General features: G+C 38.0%; 1 protein-coding gene across 7 annotated transcripts in view; it reads left to right on the forward strand.

Annotated features, from left to right (window-relative positions):
- The window catches only part of EML1 (EMAP like 1), a 79,178-nt gene extending 60,309 nt beyond the window's left edge, over positions 1–18,869 (forward strand). For all 7 annotated transcript variants that reach the window (XM_066321864.1, XM_066321871.1, XM_066321865.1 and 4 more), the window contains 14 exons: positions 772–882; positions 2,697–2,792; positions 3,300–3,434; positions 4,861–4,960; positions 7,039–7,193; positions 7,658–7,783; positions 8,040–8,171; positions 9,474–9,541; positions 11,119–11,207; positions 11,700–11,797; positions 11,925–12,012; positions 12,219–12,314; positions 16,897–17,027; positions 17,318–18,869. In XM_066321864.1, the coding sequence (XP_066177961.1) occupies positions 772–882; positions 2,697–2,792; positions 3,300–3,434; positions 4,861–4,960; positions 7,039–7,193; positions 7,658–7,783; positions 8,040–8,171; positions 9,474–9,541; positions 11,119–11,207; positions 11,700–11,797; positions 11,925–12,012; positions 12,219–12,314; positions 16,897–17,027; positions 17,318–17,443 (1,551 nt within the window). In that variant the 3' untranslated portion in view covers positions 17,444–18,869. The remainder of the gene's footprint in view (positions 1–771; positions 883–2,696; positions 2,793–3,299; positions 3,435–4,860; positions 4,961–7,038; positions 7,194–7,657; positions 7,784–8,039; positions 8,172–9,473; positions 9,542–11,118; positions 11,208–11,699; positions 11,798–11,924; positions 12,013–12,218; positions 12,315–16,896; positions 17,028–17,317) is intronic.
- The last annotated feature ends 6,730 nt before the right edge of the window (positions 18,870–25,599 follow it).

The following is a 25,599-nucleotide window of genomic DNA, read 5'->3' on the forward strand; positions in this document are numbered from 1 at the left end:
TATAGGTATATAAAAGCCAATTATATAACTGAGGTACTGTTGCGCCCATCGGGGTTTTATATATATTTTTTTTTATTTATGTTAAAGCAGAATTTCAGCGCGTGTGAGCCGGAGACGCCACCAGCTGCCCGGGGCCGCCCCCTGGTGGCTGCGGGCGGCATCGCGGGGCTCCCGGAGCCAAAGGCAGAGAGAGCAGAGGGATGGAGGGAGGGGGACCCGGGGCTTTCACAGGGACTTGATCTGGGGCCAGGATGTACAGCTGGAACTTTGTTTACAAAAAACAATCTCGTTCTGATTACGGTTGTGAAGAAGAGTTTGAACATAAAGTTCTTTTCCCTGGCCATTTTTATAATGTTGAAATTAATTACATTTTAGAAATTCCTGAACTTCTTTTCACACTTTTGCCTTTTACATTTACTAGTAATCTCAGTGGGTACAGTTTAAACTCTACCTGGGCCTACCAGTAAACCCCATGTCACAAATTCATCAACAATTTTCAGTTCATGCTGAGTATCTCAGTGGCCATGAACAAACTGAGATCTGATGTGTTGCACACTCAGGAGAGTCAGTCCCAGATATTGGTCCTAGGAACAGTGATCAGCAAACCATTTGTAATGTGTCTGTGCTTACATGGGTAACTCTAGAGAAATTCTGATCATTTTTATACCTTCAATTGTGATTTTTCTTTTTTCAGATGCATTCTCATTTTTTCAAATCCTGATGGGTTTTCTCCATCATTGTTTGAGCTGATGTTTTCTGTCTGTTTTACAGCAATTGCCACCACATGTGCGTGTCTGGGATTCTGTAACTCTGAATACACTGCATGTCATTGGAATGGGGTTTTTTGACCGAGCCGTCACTTGCATTGCTTTTTCTAAATCTGTAAGTAAAGTAAATGAATAATCATATTAAGACTGTTTGCTGGGAAGATCTTTGAAATATTTCAAATTTATGTAACCAAACCAAACTTCCAAGCTGTCTCTTCTCTCAGGTTCCTCTTTAGAGGAGGAAAGCTTGCAACCCAGTTGTTTCCAACAGTTTGGGTTGCTATTAAAGTTAACAGTATCTCAGCAGTCTCAGAGATTTACCATATACTTAAAATAAACTGCAATTATTTTCTTCAGCAGATGCAAAAATACTTGTGTACTTGAAATTTCAGCATCTCTACTTTTCTTGAATTATCCTATTCTGTTTCTCCCTACTTAAGAAATTTAATCTCTCTGCACCTTTTAACCCTCTCACTGTGTCTAAAATGATTGATGAAAGATAGTGAAGAAATGGAGGCTCTCATAGGAGAATCAAAATCTTTTGTTAAAAAGCAGCAAAGGCATATGGATAAAGGATTGTAAAAAAGTAAAATCTTGTTGTTTACTTCTTGGCACCATCCTTTGAATTCTAATCTGTCAGAGAGATAAAGGAAATACTTACATGCTGATACAGGCAGCCTTTGAGTCACATATAAAACCTGAGCCTGTGACCTGACATGTGGAAGCTGCAAAGCCCCCTGTGTACAACAGAATCTGTAAGCAGTGTATGGGGTGCTGTCTGGTTGTCTTGACAGCATTTTTAGATAGGAGAGGACTACCTAGTGTATTCCCTCAGCAAAACTTACTTCAGTGAAAGTTTCTACAAAGACTTGCAATCCATTGATAACTATGTTATAGAAAGCAAAAAAGAGTGGGCTGTATTGGGAGAACTAGTTAAGGTGAAAACTAACACAGTTCGACACCACCTTTGAAGGATAAATAAAAATGATTAGCAAGCAAATGCTCTGTAAATACCCCTCTGGAGAGAAATAGATGTGTAATAACAGAGGAGCACTATTTCTGGCATTTGCCAGAAGAAAGCAAGCATTTAATATGTTTGCTTTGTGATTTCGCTCACAGCTTGGCCTGTTCGGAGTATCACTTCCCATTCTGTAGCAGCATTTCTCTCTCTTTAGGCAGCCCTCTCTTCAGGTATCTTAGTCCTTCCTCTCCCCCACCTCGTGGGTTGCTTTGGCACAGTTGTTTTTTCAGTTGTGTCTGCTGTGTATTGTGGGCCTGAATCATCAGGATAAAAACCAAGAAACCTCATATATAAAAAGACACATCAGAAAAATGAGTACGAACAGGAGAAGGTCTAGAAAACATGATGCATGGAGAAAGAATGAAGGAATTAGGGTAATTAAGATTAGAAAGAGTGATAAACATCATAGCTATAAAAATGATGCCTGTCATTAATAAGTTGTTTTCTAATTCCTTACTCTGTTCTCTGGTTTTTATCCACTATACCAAAATGAAGAATAAAATTATTTCCTGTATTAACAGACATCTGAAATGAAATAATTGGTTTAAACTGCAAACAAAGAAATCCAGTGTAGTTATCAGGAAAAGCTTTCTTAGTAGAATAGATAACAATGTGTAGTTTGCCTTTGGAATTTCCACTACTGAATATTTTTAAAGAGATACCTATGACATTCCTGACAGTGGTCTGAAGTTTACAAGAGTTCCTCTTCTGGGTCCCTTTTTTGCCATCTTTTTTTCAATGACCCTATAAATTATTATATTTTACAGAAATCTAACTACAGCAGTTAAAGTGTAAATATGTGTAAATACCTCCACTTACACATAAGTATTTAATTATTTTGAGTGTGTATTTATATGTTCCTCATGTTGTTTGGGTGGTGCATTAATGTTTCTCATGTTTTGCCTCAGAATGGAGGAAGTAGCCTGTGCTCTGTGGATGACTCCAACGACCATGTGCTTTCAGTGTGGGATTGGCAGAAAGAAGAAAAGCTGGCAGATGTCAAGGTGTTGCAATAAGATATTTTGTTCTACTTGCTTGTATGTAGATCTGGTTTCTTGTAATAAAATGTCTTTCTGTATTTAACTTTTTGTGCCTTTTTAACATTTTCACTGTATAAAAAGGCAAGGAACATAGAGAAAGAGAATATTTTCTCTCTGTTGAGATTATCTCAATAGTTTTGGATATTTTAAATTTTGCTGTTGTTGTCATTCTAGAATTGATTAGAAAATTCTAGGCAGCAATGATAAGGAGCATGTGCAGGAAAGATGTCCTAAACTAATCTTTTGCATAGAAATTCTCATTTTCATTTTTAAGGATACATTTTGATGATGACTTATAAAGACATAAAATCTTTTGACTACAAAGTATTCCAGTCTATGTTAGTAAATGAATAACTGAGAATTTCTCTTATATCATAAGTATCAGTTTATCTAACTAGAGAACCGTGTAATATTGTTTTCTTTCCCTTGCATTTTAGATTTTGATACAATGTTTTTCTTTTTCCTTCCAAGTGCTCTAATGAGGCTGTATTTGCTGCAGATTTTCACCCTACTGATACAAATATAATAGTTACTTGTGGAAAATCACACCTTTATTTTTGGACACTAGAAGGGAATTCCCTTATTAAAAAGCAAGGATTATTTGAGGTAAAATAAAACATTTCTATAATTTTATCTTTATAGTAATGATACAGTCGTACTGAACTAAGGTTTAATAAAGTTTGAGTAAATCAAAACAAGTGATCATTATTGAACTTGAAATGTTGCAGAATCTCAGGCGGCATTCATGGTATGGTACAGAGAACTTTTCAATGACAAAACTTCCACACTGAAATTTTTAAATGCAATTACCATTGTTCCTTGTATTCTTTTTCCTATATTCTTTTTGCTGCATATCTGTGCAAAATAAAATTACCTTAAAAGTCTCTATGATTAACTCAGGTTAAAAAAAAAAAAAAAAAAAAAAAAAAGTGATGGAGGAGATTTTTATTTTGTGAGAAGAAAGACCCCATAAAAATGCATTTGTATGAATTTTCTTCCCTTTTCCTGTGTTCTGCTCAGACACATGCACATATGTCATTCAAACATAGACTGAGCTGACCACTATTTGGTAAATATAATTTTCATTTCAAGGTTTTGATTTGTTCTTGAATATAGACTAAACTGTACAGCACTTGCATTCACAACTGAGGGATGTTTGCAATGACTGCAGATAACTCCAGTGGCTGCTAGTTAACTGCTTGTGGAGTCGTGGCTCCCAAGGATAGTCAGAACAACTATTTACAATGTTAGTTAATATGCTTGGTGTGAAATCAGGAGATGCTGAGGGAATACATTTCAATTTTGTTGTGTTTTATTTTTCATGCATTTTTAGTGGATTTTTCTCTCTGTTCTGGCTCTGGTTGGTCCTAATGATGGTTAGAGGTGGAAAAGGTTGATGGTCCTATATAGAACAGCTGTTAGTTTGGGGAGAAGGAGGTCATGCACATGGGTTGTCAACAAGGAATGTATAATGTCCTTAGAAGCTGCCAGTGATGTTTTTGGTCCCTTACACATTTTATTGTTTTGTTGTTGTCAATGTCTTAAATGCAGAGGTTTCATTACTGAAACTTGGGCTTCTTTCAAGAGATGATTCCTTAATCCTTACACTATGGCCAAACCTTCCAGTAATTTTTTTTCCTCCTAGAAACTTTGGAGTTAAGAGTTATAATAATAAAGCTTCTTTGAAACTTTGGCCATTTCTAAATACTCAGCTACTTACTCTGCATTAGCGGGGGAGATTTGGTTTTTCTCAGAGCATCCCTGGTAATGTGTTACATGTTGGCAGGCCTTCTCACTCACTCTGTCCCCAGCTTGCAATTAAAGGGTGCAGGATTTGGCCACAAACCTCAGCTGATGCATCTTTTGCCCTTGCGCAGATTATTCTGTTTAGACTGTAGGAATGTGCTTAACTCTTGTAGATATTTAAGTAATAATAGAGCTGTATAAGACTAAGCTAAATTAACTAAATGCAAAAAATTAAAATCCATGGGTTGTATTTTGCTGTGAGTGTGTATTTTTCATAACCATGCAGAAACAAGAGAAGCCAAAGTTTGTCCTGTGTGTGACCTTTTCTGAAAATGGTGATACTATTACAGGAGATTCAAGTGGAAACATTTTGGTTTGGGGGAAAGGTAAGATAAAATTTCACTATTAACTTCCATCTTAATATTAGACTGTGAGTGTAGACTTGAGTGTAGAGCTTCATTTCAAGAATAAATTTTGTTTTATCTTGAGCTCTTTCCCAAGACCAATCCAGCGTATTTTGCTTGGATTCTTTTCTAGAAGAAGTTAAGAGAATATCTGTACCTAACTGCTAGAGCACAGAATTCTATCAAATGTGTTCCCTATTGTCAAATACTGAATTACAGAGCTATGCCAGCATGTGGGGCTTTTAGTGATGTAAGAGATGCCAAGAAAAGTTCTTTCTTTAATCACTGTCTAGAAAGAAATGTTAATGCAATTGATGCTCTCCAGTCTCCTATCCTGTCCCTCTCTACTGTTTGCAGAAATTATGCCTATTGACACACTTTTTAAAAGACAACAAATAGCAGTATTTGTTTTCTTAGGAAGTCAAGCTAAAATGTATTCAGATCTAATTGAATTCCTCAGCTTTATTTCAGAAGAACAGATGGATAGGAAAAACTTCTTAAAAAGCATTTTCTAGTAAGAAGAGACCTTTTTTAAGGCAGCAGAAGGCAATGCCTGCCGGAGGGCAAACAGCAGCAACATCCTAAACGTTTATTCAGTTCCTGATATGCCATGCATAGGAATAAGGAGAATCCCTTAAAGGAGGTCTTATTAGTAAAGGAAGAAGGGATATGGATGACAGCTTTTTCCTATTTACTCAGTGCTTTCTCCCAAGATACTGCTCAAAGGGATAAGACCCTAGAAACAATACAGTGAATCAGTTATACAGCTGAGCCTTACTGAGCTGTTTTTGTGGATTTCTTTTTCAACCAAGGGCTGTCAGCTAATTATCTCCTTGGCCACTACACTGCTGAGGACAGTGCTGGATGTGGTGTTTGTAACTTGGCTTCTCATTTAATTTCCCTTTCCTTTTTTCCTATTTAGGCAAGGCACTTCAACACTTTTCCTTCTAAACTGACTTTAGAAATTGCACTATCCCATGTCCTTCTTCTTTATTGTTGTTTTGGACTGTCAGCAGATAAGGGAGAGAGGGGCAGTGTACTGTACAGGGGCCATTTTGCCATCATGCCAGTAGACTAATTTCTACCTTGAGTGCAAACACCTCTTCTGCACTTTTTCCCAGAAAAAAAAAGGGAATTCTCACTGTACTCAAGATCTCAACTTCTGCCAGCTCTTTAGGGTTGGACAAAAATGTTTTTCTTGTTTTTCTATCTCAGTACAGTGTACTTTCTATGTCTTCACTACTTTTGACTCAGAGCTCTGTGTGCAAGAGAGGGCTGCTTCCATCAGGTCAGAGGACCCTTAGCAAAAACTTCTCTTAATAGAAATCATTAGATCCATAGACGTGGATGAAGGAAAAGGCAGTTGTTTTTTCCTAATTTGCATCAGCCCCTCACTTGTGCTAAACATCAAGTTAGCCAAGCTTTGATGCAAGGTGCACATTTCAGTAATAGAATCACTAGTAATCATTTATTTGTACTTCATAATATTAATTATTCACAAAATTAGAGATATTTAATCTAATGTAGTTTATTTTGATTATGTTGAGTCTAAGAAGCTACTTTAACAAGCCAAGTTCACTAATGAAGACGTACAGGTTCCTCTGGAGAGTGATCAGCACATTCTGCCAGATATGCAAGGACCCTAGCTTAATCAGATTTTGGTACAAGTTCAGGATCTGGTGCCTGTAGAATATATTTGGAGGATGAAAATGACTGGGTTTTGGGTTTTTTTGCTGATAAAGTGTGTAGTGCTACAGCAGGTCAAAAGTGACGTGAAATTATTTTGCTTAAACCCCCTTGAAAAGGTTTAAATGAACTTATTTTACTTTGTCCTTGACCTAGACTTTTCATTTTTGAGGTGAGGGGAATATATAGTAAGATGTACCAATTCAACCTCTTCTGTGGGTCTGTGTGTTTTGGTCCAGCACCCCAAGCCCACTGTTATTATTGTTTAAATGCAATCCTTGAGAGATAGTAGAGAAATGGAGAAAAAAAAACAGGAGGAAAGGAGCCATTAAGCTTAGCATTTCAGTAGTAATGCCTTTTATTCTTCTATTCAGGTACCAACAGAATAAGCCATGCAGTTCAAGGTGCACACGAGGGTGGAATCTTTGCACTGTGTATGCTGCGAGATGGCACGTTGGTATCAGGAGGTGGAAAAGACCGAAAGCTGATATCTTGGAATGGAAATTACCAAAAAATTCACAAAACTGAGGTGATATCATCTATCTTGAAATTACTCTGCTACTTAAAATGAAATTCTCTTGTCCTCTGAGCAACGTTTTTAATCAATTATTGTTCTTATGGATATGTGTTCTATGGGAAAGCAAATCAATGGTAAAATACAATATTTTCATATGCTGCTCTGAATAGAAATGCTTTGTCTGATATCATGGCTGCAATTAAATACTACTGAATTAAGACAGCATGAAGTTTCTTGCAATACTTGGTTTATCTGAGTATTCTGTAGATGAGAACATCTTGTCTTGCAGTGTTATGGAAGTTACTGAGCTGATGCAAGTTGTTGGAAAGTTTTGCAAGACAGGCACATGTATTAATTTGTCTCATTTCTTCACTGTGCAATACTTATTAAAACACATTTACTAGGCCACATGTCTAGAATTGCAATATCTGACAAATTGCCTGACTAATCTATCCTTTTGTCTGTTAAAACCACAGATACCAGAGCAGTTTGGTCCAATCAGAACAGTAGCAGAGGGAAAAGGGGACGTTGTATTAATAGGAACCACCAGAAACTTCGTCCTACAGGGCACGCTGTCAGGAGATTTTTTCCCAATTACCCAGGTAAGCTGGGTTTCCTTACAAGAACACTTCTAAATGTGTAAGAGCAGCAAATATCCTGTTTAAAGTTAATTTTCATAAGCATGCATATGTTTGATTTACTATTACAATTGTTTCAGCAATAAGAATCATTATAAATATGTATGTATCTAACATATTTTTGGAATGTTTTAATATATAGATTGATCATTTTAATACTGTTTAAACATGTTTACTTTCGATGGCCTGTCCTTGTCTAACAACATCTCTGCTTGCTTAGGGTCACACTGATGAGCTCTGGGGACTTGCAGTCCATTCCTCTAAGCCTCAGTTCTTCACGTGTGGACATGACAAACACATTACACTTTGGGATGCAACCACTCACCATCCTATCTGGAACAAGATTATAGAGGTATAAATCTGTTAGATATAGCTCTTCTGTTATAGAAATTCTCTACTAATTTTGGTTTTTCTTAAGATTATGGTTTAAAAATACCTTAAAGTAATAACTAGAGGGGAAGAAAATAATTTCATGTTAACCTATTTCTGTCATAGACATCAATGTAAAGCGTTTTAATGTAGCTACTCTGAGTAAAAATTAGATTAAATGCACTGTTTGAACCTCTAGTTTATTCAATGAAATATCTTAGCATTTTCTATGAAATTATACTTTAAAAAAATTAGGAAATTTTCCTTTCTGGGATGCTGTAGTGTTTTAGAAACTGTGCATAGAAATCTGGATCTCAAAAATTCTCTGAAAGTTTCTTTAGAGTTGGTAATCCTTTTAAATTAGTCACTTGCTTGTAATTAATGAGAATATCCTTTTTACCTAGCCTCTAGGGCTAGTAATTACCAATTACTAAAAATGTCAACAGCTTTACTGAAACAGCTACAATATGATACTGTTTTAAAACACAGAAAATTAAGGACACAAACATTTCCATGAGATGGATCACTGGACTGGGATTTTTGCATAGATTTTAAAATTATGTTTTAATGGTATGAGGGGAAAAAAAGCTATATTGGTGTTTTCTGCTATAATCTGAGAAGTTCTTTATAACTGGACAAGTATTAGAAAGAAAATGCTTGCCTTGTTTTTAGGTATATGTTGAAATTGCAAGAAAAACACCAGAGTTTTAAGAAGTAAAATGTTTTAAAATTGCACATCCAAATAAAAAACCGAGTTCATGCCCTTAATCTCCCACTGAGCTGCAGCTTGGCAGGTTCTGGGAAAAGATGTTGATGTGTGTAGGAGTTGGGCTTTACCCCTTCTGCAAAGTGCCACGTACCTTTGTTGAATAAGGGACTTGCTTATCCTTCAGACTGTAAATAAACTGTAAACTGAAGCTTTGATGCTTAATTCTAAGGTCAGCTCTGGTTTAAGAAGTTATTTTTATCTTATTTCTTTGTGATTTGATGAGAAGTTGCCATTGCCAGTGTTATTGTTATGAAGTCACTTGCCAAATTTTTTTAGATAGTACAGAAAAGAAAACAGTGGCCTTGTATAGAGGGAAAAGAAATTAATTGGATAATACTTCATTCAGTTAAAATGCTTTTTTACTCCTCAAGTTTATATTGAAAGAGAAAAAACAACCCCTAAAAATCGACGAGATAGTTTCACTGTGTTCCAGAGGCAGATAATTGAATTGTATTTTTGTTATAACTTGGTAACTTGGACTAGTAAAAAAGTGTGCTTCTTTCTGAAACATTTCAGGATCCAGCACAGTCTTCAGGTTTTCATCCTTCAGCATCTGTTGTTGCAGTAGGGACACTGACTGGAAGGTAAGAGATGCAGAGCTACACCTTGGACACCATCAAACACTGATTTTTCCAGCTCGCATCCAAGTTCATGTTCTGGCTTTGCAGATATATGCAATGACACATCTTCATTCCCTATTGATTTCTATTCAGTGTCACAGTGGAATTTATTTGTAGGTCACAGTGAAATTTATTTGTATTTCTAGGCACTTTGCCTTAGGGCCTAGAAACTTTAGGCTTGGGCCAGCACCCTGTGTTTGCTGACAGCTGCATGAACAAAGAGATGGTTTCTGTCCTGGGGGAGAGACAGTGTAAGATCAGTGGGAGGAGGAAATTTAGAGAGGGGAAGAAGTCCAGGTTAGCTTTGAGACCAGGTGTGAGAAGTACTGTCACCATACCAGTGACCTAAAAGTTAAATCTTTGTTAAAAAAAGTTAAAAAAAGAGAGGCTAAAGGAGGAGTCTGATAGAGTGGGTTAACTTTGCAGATGTGGAGGGAGATTTCCTCCAAGGGCTGCATGGAGGAAAACACATAGAAAAAATTTGTGTGTTGGAAAATGTAGCAAGTGGTTCATGATCCCCAATGCAGTGACAACCAGAGGCTTTAAAAAACTTTAGCGGCTGTTCCACTGTGCTAGACGTAGTGTAAAAATGCACATTAAGAGATTTGTTCTGCATGAAGAGTGTGAGGGAAAAACAAGGCAGAGGAAACTGAGGTGCAGGAGAGTATTTTGGACAGCAGGTTGAGCCCTTGATGACATCAGTGGCAGCTGCTGGGTTTATCTGTGGTTGTCTCTCATAGGAGGGACTGTCTTTGACTTCTCCCTCTCCTTTAATGTCACTTGAGGGCAGACTTGCCTGTTAGGACTGAAAACAGTTCCAGTTCACTGAGAACATATAGGAAGCTTGTAGCTTGTAGGCAAGGTTATTTCAGATTTTATATCAGCTCTAAATAAAGAACTTGCTTTTGTTACTGAATGTACTTTATTTACTAAATTAAGTAAAATAAAAGGAAAAGCTTTGAGAGGAATCTTCTCTTTGTCTATAGTAATCTGATGCAATTATTGAATTGCAAATTTTATCTTTGTCCTTTCTACATGTTTCCACAACCTTACTTTTGGTTTGTTACAAATAATTAATTAAATTAAACTACCAAAAATAATTAATTAATCTCTTTAAAATAAATTAATTAATCTCTTTTATTAGAAGCGAATGATCCTGATGCTTGTTTGTGTTTTCCCTTGCTCTAGGATTTAATGCAGGCATCAATTTAAACATCAGCATAGACAGAGGAAGGTCTTTAAAGGAGAAGGGACATAACAAGCAATGCTTACTTTATTCTTACGCATAACATATTAAAACACACTAAAATCTGAAGACTGATATTGGGATCAATGCTCAAACATTTTTATGATTAAAAAAGATGTGAAAGAAACTATCCTTGTGTTGAAGTAAAAATAGACCAAACTGAGTAGCAGTTGCTGTTTTTCTCTTCTTGGTATAAAACTTATGCTATTTTGACAGAAGAAAAGTTGGTCAAGATTACAGTAGATTTAAATTCCTTATGGAGTGATTTATTGGCCTCTTTCTGTGTTTACAACAGGTGGTTTGTGTTTGACACAGAAACAAAAGACTTGGTCACTGTACACACAGATGGAAATGAACAGCTGTCTGTAATGCGTTACTCACCAGGTTTGAGAGCATTTATTTACTGGGCAAAACAACGGGGTTGATTTTTTTATTAAACTAAGGGTTGGTTTGTTTTAAGGTTTGCCATACTGAAGCTGAAAATAAGTGAAAAGTGAAACATTGGCAGGAATTCATGGGTGGTTTTGTTTGCCCTCTCTCCCCAACACATTCAATATGGATTCACTGTGAAGAAGGGAAAAAGACTTAACTCTGCAGATTGTTGCAATTGGGTTAGCCCTAAATGGACTATAGCTACTTCCAGAAATGTTATGTGTTGTTAACAGTAATATTTGTTAGTATAAAATTGCTGGTTTGTAGTCTTGATAGACACATCAATATGCCACTGGAAAATTAAAAATATAATTTCATTTATTAATTTTTCATTATCAAGGCCTTTAAGAACAGTTCCTCTTGTCTGTGACATACAAACTTTTCAAAATTAGCCTAAGTTCTTTCTTACAGAAATAATTGCAGTTTTACTTTTTGTGTTTATAGATGGAAACTTCTTGGCAATAGGTTCCCATGACAACTGCATTTATATATATGGTGTAAGTGAAAATGGAAGAAAGTACACTAGAATTGGCAAATGTTCAGTAAGTAACCTTTATTGTCCTGGTTCTGTATCAATACCCAAAGCGTATTTTGTTGCACTGTATTAGTACTGTCCCATTGTGGCACACTGTTAATGTGCAGTTAATACAATACTTTTTCTCACTGTAGGGTCATTCCAGCTTCATTACTCATCTGGATTGGTCCGTTAATTCACAATATCTTGTGTCTAATTCAGGAGACTATGAAATCTTATACTGTGAGTAAGAATTATATTTAGTCCTTTTTTGCAAAGTTCAGGCAATCTAACACAGATTTAAAATTTAAATGAGACCATATAACTGCCAAGATCAACCATATGTTTTAATTCATCTGTTGTAATCAGAAATCTATACAATTTGAGAATAAAATTTGTTGTTATGTAGGTTTTATGTGGTTTATGGTGTATTTTTTTTTCTTTTGTAGGGATCCCCTCTGCTTGTAAACAAGTTGTGAGTGTGGAAACAACTAGGGATATAGAATGGGCCACTTACACCTGTACTTTAGGATTTCATGTTTTTGGTAAGTGTATTTCCTCTTACAAGCTCTTACCATTCTTCTTATTAACAAACACATGGAATGCCAACTTTTGCTTATGAAACATGACTATTCATAATTCAGGAAAAAATACAGAACTTCTGTTATGCCATTTTTATTACAATCTGTCTTCTTATTTCAATCCAGAAAGGCTCTGATTTAATATTCCTGCTAGCTTCAAGTACAAATATCATATTACAACATAAGTGGCAGATAAGGAAAAAACCACACACTGCCCTTTCTGTCACAGTAGAGCAGCTTCTCATAATTTTAAATTTAAAGTACCAATTCTGTGAAATTGTCATGTATTTAGGCAGTTACTGGGTCGAATCCCCTTACCAGAACTGGTTTCATTTGCTTTGGTTACTATGCAAAAACAAAATCAATGGTAGTGTCCCTCATTAAGAACTTATCATGTACTGTGATACAGTACCAATTAAATAGACTAAAAGAAATTCAAAAAGAAAAACGTAACAAAAAATCCAATGGTTTGTTTCCGTGAGACTTCTCTTTTGCCAGTTTTGAAGGATCCACTTTCCCCAGTGTAGTCCGAAGCTTTCTTCTCATTCTACAATGTGTACAGAACTGGACAGATGGTTACAAAAACTGACTATGAGAAGCTTCAAATTCTTGAGTCCTCAAGAGGTAATAGGAAGCCATGGCAGAAGTTCAGAGAAGAGTCTGGTTTAGTGGAAGTGTAAACCAGGAATAGTTGCACCCATGTTTCAAGTAGAAGAGATTGCAGTGATGTGTTTGAAGGCAGACAGAAAGGGTATGTTTTCAATGCCTGAAGATGCTATGGCAGTAGCAGTATGCTGGGAAAACATATTCAGATTTTCTATCATTTAGCTGACAAGCAGTGCTTGGATATCACAGCATGCAGATTTAGTAAAAGCAGGAGATCCTGGAAGATTGAATGCATGTTGACATAATGTATTTTTCATTTAAGGGATAGAGGCTCTTATGGAACGATTAAAATATTTCTGGGGTTTGAGTACACCCTACACACAGTTCAAGAGCTACAAAGTCTTTGCATCTAGCATCACAGGTCCAGACACTCTGAGATACTAAATACTTTGTGTGAGGGTTCCTTACTTTTTAATTCAGATTCCTGCAAAATACAGTGCTATTAGAATCTGGGGCTGCTTTTGAAAAAAAGTCAGAGAAGAGAGGCATGTCACACTTAAAAGGGATTGTCCCTATGCCTTGCAACAGATCAGCTTTTTGAGCCAGACCATGGGACAAAATAATCTACTAAGGGGGGAGGAGAGATGACACTGCTAAAGTGGAAGTGTTACAAAACCCAATGCTTTTTAAAATGCTTCTTTAATAAAAGACTGACTACAATTTGATGACAAACCCAGTTAGTGCTTACTGCTTTCAGTAGGGAAGGAGTAGTTTGGGAAGTTGAAATAAGTCAGGTATTTTCAAAGTATTTGAGTGTGATGAACCTTGTATGTGTAATAACAACTGGTTAATGTCAACTTGAGACCATTAGTACTTATTTGTGACATCTCAGAGAGAACAGGTAAAGTACTGAAAAACTGGAGAATGAATGCAATATCTGCAGAATCATATATACCTTCAGAGCCCATATAGAGAGGCTAAAGTGCAAAGTGAGTGGCTAGAAGAAGCACATAGATTATGAGCTGGAAAGCAGTTCCTTTTTATTGGAAGTCCATCAGTACTTTGGGGCCCCAGAGCAGCCAGATTGGATAGTTTTCACATGTTTGCTGGGATCGCCCCACTGGACACAGAAGAAGCAATCACAGCATCCAGGATGTGAGGCTTCTAGTGTATTGATTTTTCAGTAGCTATGGCTGACTGAAACTAGGGCTATTTTCTCTCTCTGGCAGAACCACATAAAAATCCCAAGCTATGAGTAGCATCCTCAGATGAGCATAACCAGCACAGGGGGGGAAAGGAACACTGGTCTGTTGAACACCTGTCTTTGGGCCTGGGAACAGATTAGTCAGTCTGGAAGTGTTTAGAGATGATTCAGCTGAAAGTCAATAGCATGTAAAGTACTGTGCTTGGGGGAGGATGTTTCAGTGATAAAAACACATAAATGTGAAGGAGCAAAGACTTTAAAACTTATCTATACTGATCTATAAACTCTTTCAAGAGCCATGTGCTACTGGATACACAAGTAAGGTATCAGTTCATAGCACATGCCTAGTTTTGAAAAAAATAGTGTTTGAGGTTAAGAACAGGAACAGAAGAAATCTAAGATACTGTACAAAGCCTGACAACATTGCAAGCAAAGCAGAGCTCAGACTGGTTGGGTTCAAAACCAACTAGAACACTGTAAATTGAATATTATGTTTGTTTGAATATATTTATTAATAGCATGCATGTTAAATCAGCACAAAGGTTTGTAGGTGGTGTAAAGCTGCAGGATTAGCAAGCTGTCTTGAGAAACAGAGGAGCAGTATGAACAAATGAAAGGAATTCAGTAGGGCCAAAGAGGAGGCTCCCCACTAGAATGGCAGAACCCAGTTGTACAAATGCAGAACAGATGACAGCAGATCTGCACAGAAAGATTAGATTACTCTTGCACACAAACTGAACATGAGTCAAGAGCATTATGCTGTTGTAGGAAAGGCAGATACATTAGTGGGATGTGTAATGAAAAGGATGCCATGCAAAATGTGAAACAATCATCTGGTTATCAGTATCAGCTTCAGTCACAGCTGGAATGACTGCTTCTGGTTTTTGCACATTGGACCAACAGATAATGTGCTGACTAGCAAGAATAATTAATTATCCATCTAAATATTGTTCTGAGAGAAGAGACGTAATTAATGCATTTTAGAGAAGAGGAGGAAAAAATAGCATGGCATCAGTCTTCAAATGAGGGAAAGGAAGTGGTCTCTTTTACAGATCTGCAGAGGATGGGAAAAAAATAAGGACTACTTTTTCAGCAAGGGGGGTTCAATTTGCATATTCATGAAAACTGATAGTGAGGCACTGGGATGGATTTTGAAAGAACCAAGAGATTCAAAGAAAAACCCTGCTATTATCCTGTCCCCATTTCAAAATGGCAGTCTTGTTTCTTTAACCGTTTCCTTCAGGGGCTATTTCCAGCTTGTCACAGTGACCTCTTGGGAAGACTCCTGCCTCTTTTCAGCTAGCATTTGATATTCATATAGCCTCCTTCTTGTCAAAGAAGATATTTCAAAAAGTTTTTCTGTGTCGCTTTGTTCTGCATATTCATAATTCCACGAGTAGCAATTACCACGTTTCTTTACAGCTTCCTCTTCTTTGGGCTTCTTTTACTATCCCTGCTCTAGCAACATGGTGTTTCCACACACATCAGCAAAGTTAAGGGCAGTCTACAAAGCAGACTTTGCATTTTATTTACAGCTATTTGTAATTCCTTATAAAGACATGGAATTACCTCCTCTTGGTGAATTGCTGTGCGGTGATACAAAGGCAGTATTTGGGAAGAATCCCAGTGATTGAAGGATAGCTGTTCCCACGGTCCATGGCAAATGCCCACTATGGGCTTAGGAGTATCCCAAAGAAGGAGGAACTGGAGTGTGCCTCAGGAGTTTTTAGGGGAGTAGCAACTCTCTCACCTTGACCTGCAGCAACATCAGAGGAGGGGCATGCACTGGTGGGCAGAGCTGCAGAGGATGGGTGACGCAGGGACAGGCATTGAAAATCACAGAACAGGCAGGGGTTTTGCCAAGTCATAATGGCAGAACACACAGTATAACTCAAGATGACAGTGGTCTCTGAAAGTTTGGTGCCCTTTATGTTGAGTAGGGATTAGATTAAATCTAAATTAGAAAATCATAACCAAAAAAAAGCCTGCAGTACTGCATGCAAAATCTTGAAATTTCAATAACTGGGTGGATTTTAGTAAAATAGCAATTTATTACAAGCAAGTATTCAGAGGCATTAAAGATGTGATGCACAGATTTGGTTTCTGCACTGTTGACCTTACAGTTTGGTTTTAGAACACTACTTTGTGCAAGAACAGCAAAGAGTACAGTAAGTGGGGAAAAAAGTACTTACAGTACAACAGAAGCATTTAAAAACCTTATAGTAGGTTCAGTTCCTTTTCAAGGGCTCTACTAATTAAAAATAATAATGTAAACTATATAATGTCTTTTTTCATAGGCTTTAGACTTCAGTGTTACAAAGAAATTACTTTTGGATCATACTCTAGTCTAAAAAACATACCCATGTAATATGAAAAAAGTGTGTTAACTTATACATAAGGAGAAGGGAAAATAAAAGCAGTAACTTACTTTTCCACATAACCATATGAAAATTCTTTCAGGCTCAGACACATGACTGTAGTTCAGCAGAATGCACCTTCTCAGATTAAAAAGCACTTTGCTGACCTGAGGGAATAAAGCATGTTTTAATGTGCTTGATTACCCATTAGGAACTGGATTTTAGCTAGTATGACAATACGCATTCTGACTCAGATGTAGTTATTTTTATAGGTTTTTCTTTTCCTTAAACAGTTTATCCTTTATTAATATTTTAACAGAAACTTAGGCTGTCACTATTTCCATTATAGAAGTCTTTAATTAGTCCCTCTGTGTTTCAGGTGTATGGCCTGAAGGTTCAGATGGTACAGATATCAATGCTGTCTGTCGATCCCATGGGAGAAAACTGCTGTCAACAGGAGATGACTTTGGCAAAGTACATCTCTTCTCATATCCATGCTCACAGTTTAGGGTAAGGTATTTCCCAAAAATTTACTCTTGTAGTTTGCAGAAATGCATTAAATGTTGTTTTCCTATGAACAAAAAAACCACCCCAAACACATCAAAAGAGGAAGAATGGGAGTGTTTATACATCTAAGGAATTTAATTAAGGTTGATTGAGACAGCAGTTCAATATAAAAGATGATTTAATATTAAATACTTAGAGAGAATGATGTGATGCCTTGCTTTCATTGTTTCATGAATGTTTTAATGAGATGCTTTTATGACAGCTGCTATTCTCACTAATATGGTGTTTTCTAGGCTCCAAGCCATGTGTACGGTGGACACAGTAGTCATGTAACTAATGTAGATTTTCTCTGTGAAGACACCCATCTCATCTCCACAGGAGGAAAGGACACAAGTATTATGCAGTGGCGAGTCATTTAAAGGAAACATCAGCATGAACATACACAGTTGAGTCAACCATGCACAGAACTTATGTATAAACTGTATATTTAAAACTTAACAGTATGTTTGCAGTTTAGCCTGGTCACTGTGATTTTTGTTTAAAAAATTCTTACAAACCTCAGGAAAATTAAGCCCTGTGCTGGTTACCTTACTCAGTCTAGTATTTTTTTTTCATTGTGTCACACCTTAAGATTGATTGTTCTCTGTTGTACAATATACAATGCAGTACAAGTTTAATATAAGAAATGTGGCTTGACAGTTTGCAATACAGTGGTATCAGCAGAATGTGACTATCTTAAATGTTTTCTATAAACACTGCTAAACTGGTCACAAAAATGCCTTTCAAAGACTGTATATATGTGCTTATTCGTTTCACTATCTACACTTTGTACTATATATCTACTTAGAAAAATCTATGACATTGTCAAGGTACTGAACTGTTTCTGCTGAAGGCTGATGAATAGATACAAAAAGTATAAACTGCAATGTAAGATGCAAAAATTAGTGTTCTAGACCTGAAAATGTGAATGCTGGTAAATTTGAATTCTCTTGGAAACAGCACATTGTGGGCATCACCCACGAGGTGTTATGTTCCTTTTCCAATGAATCAGCAGGCTTTGTCCCAGTTTGACCTGAATTTCTCAGCAGGGCTTACAGATACCTGTGTGGTTCAGGTAGTCCATATGAGTTTAATAAAAGATTAAAAATCTTTTTACTTGTATATGAAAAAAATTCTTTTTGAAAACAAACCAATAAAGCTTGGCCACATCCCCATTATTGGCTCATATATTTAACTAATGTATATTAATCAGCATGATGCTATATTGTACATGTATAAGATTTTAGCAGTTCATAACAAATGGTAAGGCCATCTAGCTTTACTTTTTTATGCTTATGGATATTGTATATTTGTATTTTAAGACCAAGTAGACCAAGTCTAAAGATATCTTTTTAAGTGTACCATAAACCTTCAGAGGGTAAAGGAAGACTTGGAAGCCTACATAAAATATTAATGTGTAACTTCTGGCCCCTGTGTTTTGTGCATGGATGGGTATTTATAGTATGAAATAAGATTGTGTTTTGCAATGAAGTAACAGTGGAGGTGGTATAAAATGGTTAAGAAGGCCTTATCAATGTTGATTGTGACACAGATTGAAATGTATTGTTTACTATGACGAATGTATCTGAAAAAATTTAAAAGAGGAGTTCCAAGTGGACTTGAAAAAAGTAATATTAAAATTTTGCTTGTAACGGACAGTAAATGTTAATTCTCTGAACTCTAAAGCACTGGTTGTTTAGAGTGATTTAAATGAAATTGAATCAATAAATTTTGAAACTTTTTTATTACATCTCCAACCTCCTACACTGAAAGTGCAGGACACCAATAAACATGTATTAAAGTGAATTCTCAATGCATTCTTCCTGTTTAGTGAGGTGTCTTTGTTTAAGCACAATATAGAAGAGACAGGCTTTTAGTTAACAACACACATTTGTGATTTCTCGATTAGAGATGCATTTGAAAATATTTGGCACTAAAATCTAGATTTTGGGGTAAATAATTCTATGTGTGCCCATGACCCTGGGGACATAATGACAATGCATACCTAGAGAGTGAAACTCCAGCTTTGCAGCAGGGAAGGATACACCACATACTCTCACCTACAAACTCCCTTGGTTCGGCCTCCCAGTACACATCTCCTGTTCCGGGGTACTCAGCTGGTGCAATGTTGTTCCATTGCTCAGAGTTATGCTCATGGCAAGAGCTCCTGGCAATTTCTGTGTTAGGAGCTTGTCCTTTTGAAGGCCATGGTTTCAGGGTGACTTTAACCTGATGTTACCTGGCACTGCCACTGAAGGCAGAGGTCTTGATCCCAGCTGGTTACTCTGATCCTGTGCAGCAGCACAAGAGTTATTGTGGCCATAAGCAGAATCCAGCTGGGACACAACAACTAATGCAGGCAGAAAACTTGTTTCCTCAGTTTCTGATCTAGCTGTGCAATGTGGAAAAATAAACGTCCAGAGGAGCACTGGAACAACTTTTTTTAATAGTGATATTAATCTCCCTCTTCTTGAAGTGTGTGAAGCTAAGGCACAATACCCTTACCCTTTCTAAGGTTAATGCAGTCATGAGGGTCCATAACACACAAGTGATAGGTTTCCATTGTGTCTGGGTGCTTGGTTATCCACAATACTTTCTGCTTATTGATTTTTTTTAAAAAAAAATTTGCTTTTGCAAATGGGGTCTTTTCAGGTTTTCTGCTTTTGGAACTGTAGGTGATTTGTCATTACTTGCAGCAGAGAAAACAGGAGTTGCAAACTGGCTTGGCTCATTCCCTTTTTGTCCTTCTCACATGGTGCTACTCTTGGGATATAGTGAAGCATTTGTGATCCCTTTCTTCATTTTAAACTGTCATCCTTTAGAAGAAATAGATGAGGAATACTGCAAGTTCATCCCTAGGGTTACTGATCAAAGGGCTTTTCAACAATCCCATCCCATCTGTGCCTCTGCTGCTCCTCTGTTTCTAACTTTTGCTGTTAAATGTGTCTTTGTTCCTCTATGAAAACCTGATAAACGTATTAGCTGAATTGGCAAATGGTGGGTAATGTCTTAAGCCAAATATCCGTTTGATGACTGTTAAAGTGATTCTCCTTTCTTTATCCAGGAAACTCCACACAATTTTGCCATTGTTATAGCTAAGCTTCAGCTCTCCTCCCTTCCATCCTTGTTCCTTTGTTCTTTCATTTATTTGTTTTCTCAGGAGTGTCCTCTTTTTCACTTAAAAAAAAAGAGAACAAAATAAAATAAAGAAAGAGTTATGCCTGAAGTTTGTGTATTTTATTCTCTCAGAAACACCTGAATTCTTTACCTGACACTCTGTCTGCAGCAGCTCTCTTTTCCTGCCCTTCCATGGAGTATAAGGCGGGTCTAAAGTCCATGGCTGAAGACACACCTGGGTTTCTGCTTCTGTCCATTCCCTCCACTCCTCCTGACTGCAGCAGGTGCAGCATTGCTCAAAGAAGAGGCTCATCTCTTCATGTCTTTTGTGTATTGGTACTGTCTACCAAGCATTCAGATACTCCCCTTCAACTTCCTTTGGTTTCAATTCCCATTTCTTGCTTTTATTCCCTGCATTTCTAGCCTTATTCTTCAGCTTCCAGCACTGTATCCATGACCGGCACATGTTGCTGCCCTTACCTGCTCATAAAGCCAGTGGGCCCTGACTACCTCTCTGATAGTTTTGGAGCTGTGTTCCTGGTTTCTTGTTGTATCTCTGTTCACACTTCTTCTGTGACTTGCACTTTGGGATGTCAGTGAGTACATCTGCTTTTATCCCTTTCTCCCTGCCCTGCCACCTCTCTGTGTGGGGACACTGAGGGGACCTTGTTTCTTGATTGTCTGTGTCTGTGAGCAGCCTATAACTTGTACTATGTACTTACATTAGGAAATATTTTAGGGTAGGGACTTTTTTTCCTCTATTCTGTGGCATTTAGCAATGGGATTTTGGGATCCTGTACTCACTCCAAGTATATGACTGTCATAATTGTCCAAAATGATGAGCACGTACTCAGGTAATGCTTCTCTTAGGCTATTCAAAATGATTAGCTACTAAAGTTGATACTGTCTATTCTCTTAAGTCTTAAATTATTCAGAAAACAATACAAATGCTTTCAAAATACTTCTCTCTCCCTCTTTTACACACTTAAAAATAAACATAGACTCGATCTGGTTTTTAGGATCATCACCCATTTCCAAGTAGAGACTTTTCATTATTTTGTTTACCTCTTCTGCCTGTCTTCATATATTTATTTTACTCAGAAATTATATATATTTATGTAATATCAAAACTACAGCCTTTTTCAACTTAATCCTATATGTACGATTTTAATTATGTTTAAATGTTTCTGATAGTGCTCGGTTTTGACAGGTTGTTGAAACCTGAGAGGTATTAACAATTTCCAACAGATAAGCTCTGCAAAATACAGTCACTGTATTAAAAAAACCCATGGTTTTTTTTTAAAAAGGGCAAAGGAGGTAAATGTAAAAGAAAATAGTTTTTGCAATGCTGGTGAATTAAAAAACCCTACCATTTCAAGTTATTTTTAAAAATTCCTTGTGGAGCAAATCAATTTTGTTAAAATGGGTTTTTTACTATTGTAATTAATATGAGGTTAGTTAATTCAAGGTCATATTTCCTATGTGAAATATTTGGATGATTTTTATTCTTCAGAAGATTTAATATTAGAGGATATTATTTTCCTTCAAAAGTATTCATGTGACAGGAGCTTGCAAGGGCAAACAGTCCCATTTTTGCAAGGGTTGGCATTTTAAATTTCTTCTGGTTCTGCTCAGGGAAGCAGGAAGTCTTTTTGCTCTGTTTTCTACTGGAAATAGGGCTGTTGACAGATCCCTCAATTGCGTCCTCAAAAAATCCTACAGATGGCAAGGAAAATGTCACTTTAATTACTAGTGGAAAGAACAGGCTTATGGGAAGCCTAAACTGGAATCTTTTTCTCCCATTGCTGGCTGGGATTCACAGCTGTGCTGGGGCAGTCTGGTCACTGCCATGCAGCTCCAGCTGCAGCAGCCTGCCCTGCCCTAGAGATGCCCCAAGCCAGGGCACATCCTCATGCAGAAGATGGGAGATGAAGAGCTGACTCCTGGGGGGAAAGACAGAGCTGCTCCCAGCTGTCTGCTTGTAGGTGGAGGCTACTGGCTGCTGGGTGAGTGAGGACATTAGCAGTTCATGCTCTTGCTGGGAGAGATTTATGTTTCTCCTTAGTCATGAACTTCCGCAGCAATTTCATTTTTCTTAATGGAACTACTTTGCCCCCTGAATTCATTAAATAATCACAGAAGACCAAGTGATAATTTGCATGGAGGTATCAATGGCAGTGCAGCCAAAGCTGCCATCTAGCTCTCGGTCCAACAGGCCTTATTTGAGTCAGCAGTGATAGCAATGGGCTAATCTTCAAAAGCTACTTTGGAAATCTTGGTCCATCAGGAGGGTTCACAGCACTGTGGATCCCCCATTTCCTGCAAATGTGGAAGTATAAGAAGGGGCCTCCTTTCAACAGGACCTGTCGGTGTCACCTGATGCTGTAGGCACTCCTTTGGACCTCATATTTGGTCTGTCTTGTTAAGAAAGCTGGATGTCTTGGACCCAATTGGTTCCTCCCCACCAGCTCCACAGAGGTTTGGCTCCACCATATTTTGGCTGACTGCAGACTTCACTAAAGGAATTTAGACATTTCTGTTTGTTTGTAATGGACATATCTGTTCTTAGAGGCTGCCTCTTTGGGTATAGTCTGAGGTGCTGAGCTCAGAACCATTGGAATGGTGACCTGTTTTCTGGGTCTCCATGCAACTGAATGGGTTTTTAGCATGAGCTTGTAAGAGATGAACATTTTTTAAATCTGTCCTTTGGAATTACCTAGAATAAGCATGTAGCCAGAGGGAAGCAAATTCATCTGCTCTGTGGATTCTGTCAGTGCTACACAAGCTAACTACAGTTGCTCCAAATTCCAGGTTGTAGGATAAAGAACTCTCCTTCAGGCTGTTCAGTCATTATGGCTAGAAAGAAAAAATTAAAAAGCCTGGGTGAGTTCTGCAGCCGTGTTAGATTATTGTATTTTGCCCTTTCCTTGGTTTGCCCTTGCACTGCAGAGATGTGCTGAAGGGGGAACAGTCTGCACGAGCCTGAAGAGAACTCCTCTCTACAAAATCAATTGTCTGGCTGTTCTTTCTGGGTTCAGTTTCTCATTGAGATAAATGTCAACATTTTAGGGTTCCTTCCTCTCTGCCCTGCTCCTTTTCATCAGCTTGCTTTGACATTATAACATCAAATTTATGACATCAGTCTATAACCGCAGGGAAAGTTATTACACCGAAGGTTCAAGTGTTTTGGCCTTTTTACAGCACCTAAAAAGAGCAGAAGCTGAGCTCTGTCTGAGAGTCTCTGTCTACAGCTGGAACAGTTGGAGAGTGAGCTGACAGGAGGCTCGGCCCAAGTGAAAAGCCCTGTGGCATTTCCCGTATGTGCAGCTCCTGCTCAGCAGAAAATCTGGCCACACGCAGTGTGGCGGCCTGGAGAGCCCTGGCTGCCTCTGACCTCGGGAGCACAGCATCACCTCTGTGCCAGCTCCCTCCCGACTAGTTTTGGGTGAGAGGAAAAGTCACCTTTGGCCTTGAACAGATCCCCAGGGTCTGCCTGCAAGGCAGAGCTCCTCCCTGCTGCCTGGAAGTCTGCAGCTTCCTGCTTCAGCTTCCCTAGTGATTGTAAACCTTGATCTCAGAAGGCATAACAGGAAAAATAAAATTGCCAGTGAGCTCCTCCCTTTCCAAAAGAAGGCACTGACTATCTCCCTGAAAGCAGAGCTGGACTCCCATCTTCACTGGAGGAAGTGTAATAAAATAGAATTAAAGTATATCAACAGTCTATTTTTCCTAATTATTCTCTGCCCTTTCCTTCTTCATTACTTCTTTCCTTCTTCATTATTTCCTCTTTTTTCCCTTTTCATGTAATTTCCTTTTCTCTGCTTTTCTTGTAAAAATAAAAATTCCAAACTTATGTAATTCCTTAATTTTTCTGTAGTCTCAATTTTCCTGTCCGCTTTAGCACCTGCTGTACTCTTCTGCCACTTGATTTTTTGTTCCACTCTCCTCTCATTCTTTTCTCTTCATCCCAGAACTGTATGAAGTGTTGCTAAGGAAATCCAGGTGCAGACAGTGAGTGATCTCACCAGGGCTCCTTTGGGCTGCCACGACAAACCTGAGATGGAGCCTTTGCCAAATGGTGCCAAAGATCATAGGGGTGTGGTGATGACTGAAAACCCAAAATCCAGGACTGAACCTCTCTGAATTTTGGGAATCTCTGAATCTCGCTTTGCACCTGAATTTGGTAATCACGTTCTTTCTGCCTCAGCAAGGTCTCTGTAAAATTGTACAATTTCATCTTTGGCAAAAGTCCTGAGTCATGTTGCAGTCTGAGGAGCAATTCCTTTTAGGAAATAAAAGCATACATATATTACTGGATGTGACATAATGAATTGATAGAATGAAATCCTCTCAAGGGTGACTTTCACAAGGCTAAATCCTCCTTGCTTAGGAAAAGCCTTCCAATTAGTGTGTAAAACAAACTATTGTGGACATTTGTTTTCCTTGAAAAGAGGTAGTTTTGTGGACAAGTCCTCAGGAAGGGGCCAGAGTTTCAAGAGAAAGCTCTGAGCTGGACAAATTCAGCGGGAAAAAATGACCACAAGGCTCTTGCTGTACCAGCCTGGACATGGCATGGAATCTCTGAGAAAAACATTTGGATGACACTGAGCTCCTGATTACGAGGATTTTTATAGAGGATGTTGCCCCAGGCTGTGTGATTGCATAAGGACGGCATCCTCTTCCTCCTCCCCTCCTAACATGAAATCTCTGAAGCAACAAACAGAGCAGGCCCCAGGGCAGTTTTTGCAACAGGACCCAGAGGCATGGCAGCAGATCCATCAGGCTTTGCTTTGCAGGAGGTCTCAGCTGGGAAAAATGCAGCCATAGGGACAGCACTTCTCTTGTGCAGGTCTTTGCTGGGCTCTGCAGGAGAGTTTGCAGTTAGGGACAGGTGCAGTGGGAAGAGGGAAGAACAATGAGCCCAGCAGGATGGAGACCACCCTGGTGGGTCAGGATTTCCCCCTGGGCAAAGAGCAGGTGAATTAACAAGACTACAGTCAAAGATTATATATTTGTCGATACAAATTACCAACTTCAAGTCTCTTAGAAGGCATGCAGTTCTGATTGCAATACGATGTCAGATTTGTCCCAGCAAAACAATTATTACATGGTCCAGTCATGTCTTTCTGTCAACACAGAGGTCTGGTGGTCAACCAATGAGTGTTAATAAGGAAGCCTCATGGATTCTGATACAAGAAAGATTTTTAATGCTGTTGTATTTTTGTGCCATTAGTGGCCAGCAGGATTGGCATCTGTCTTTTGCTTCTTTCTGTAAAAATAAATAAGACAGCAAATATAATTGTCGAGTCTAGTGACCTCACTGCATTTCTGCATCACTTCTCAACCACCTCATGGGCAATTTAGCCTCTCAACCCTTTGCAAGGGTAGATACTGCACAAGTTTATATCCAGTGAGGTGT

This window comes from Sylvia atricapilla, chromosome 6 (genome assembly GCF_009819655.1).
Source record: "Sylvia atricapilla isolate bSylAtr1 chromosome 6, bSylAtr1.pri, whole genome shotgun sequence".
NCBI lineage: Eukaryota > Metazoa > Chordata > Aves > Passeriformes > Sylviidae > Sylvia > Sylvia atricapilla.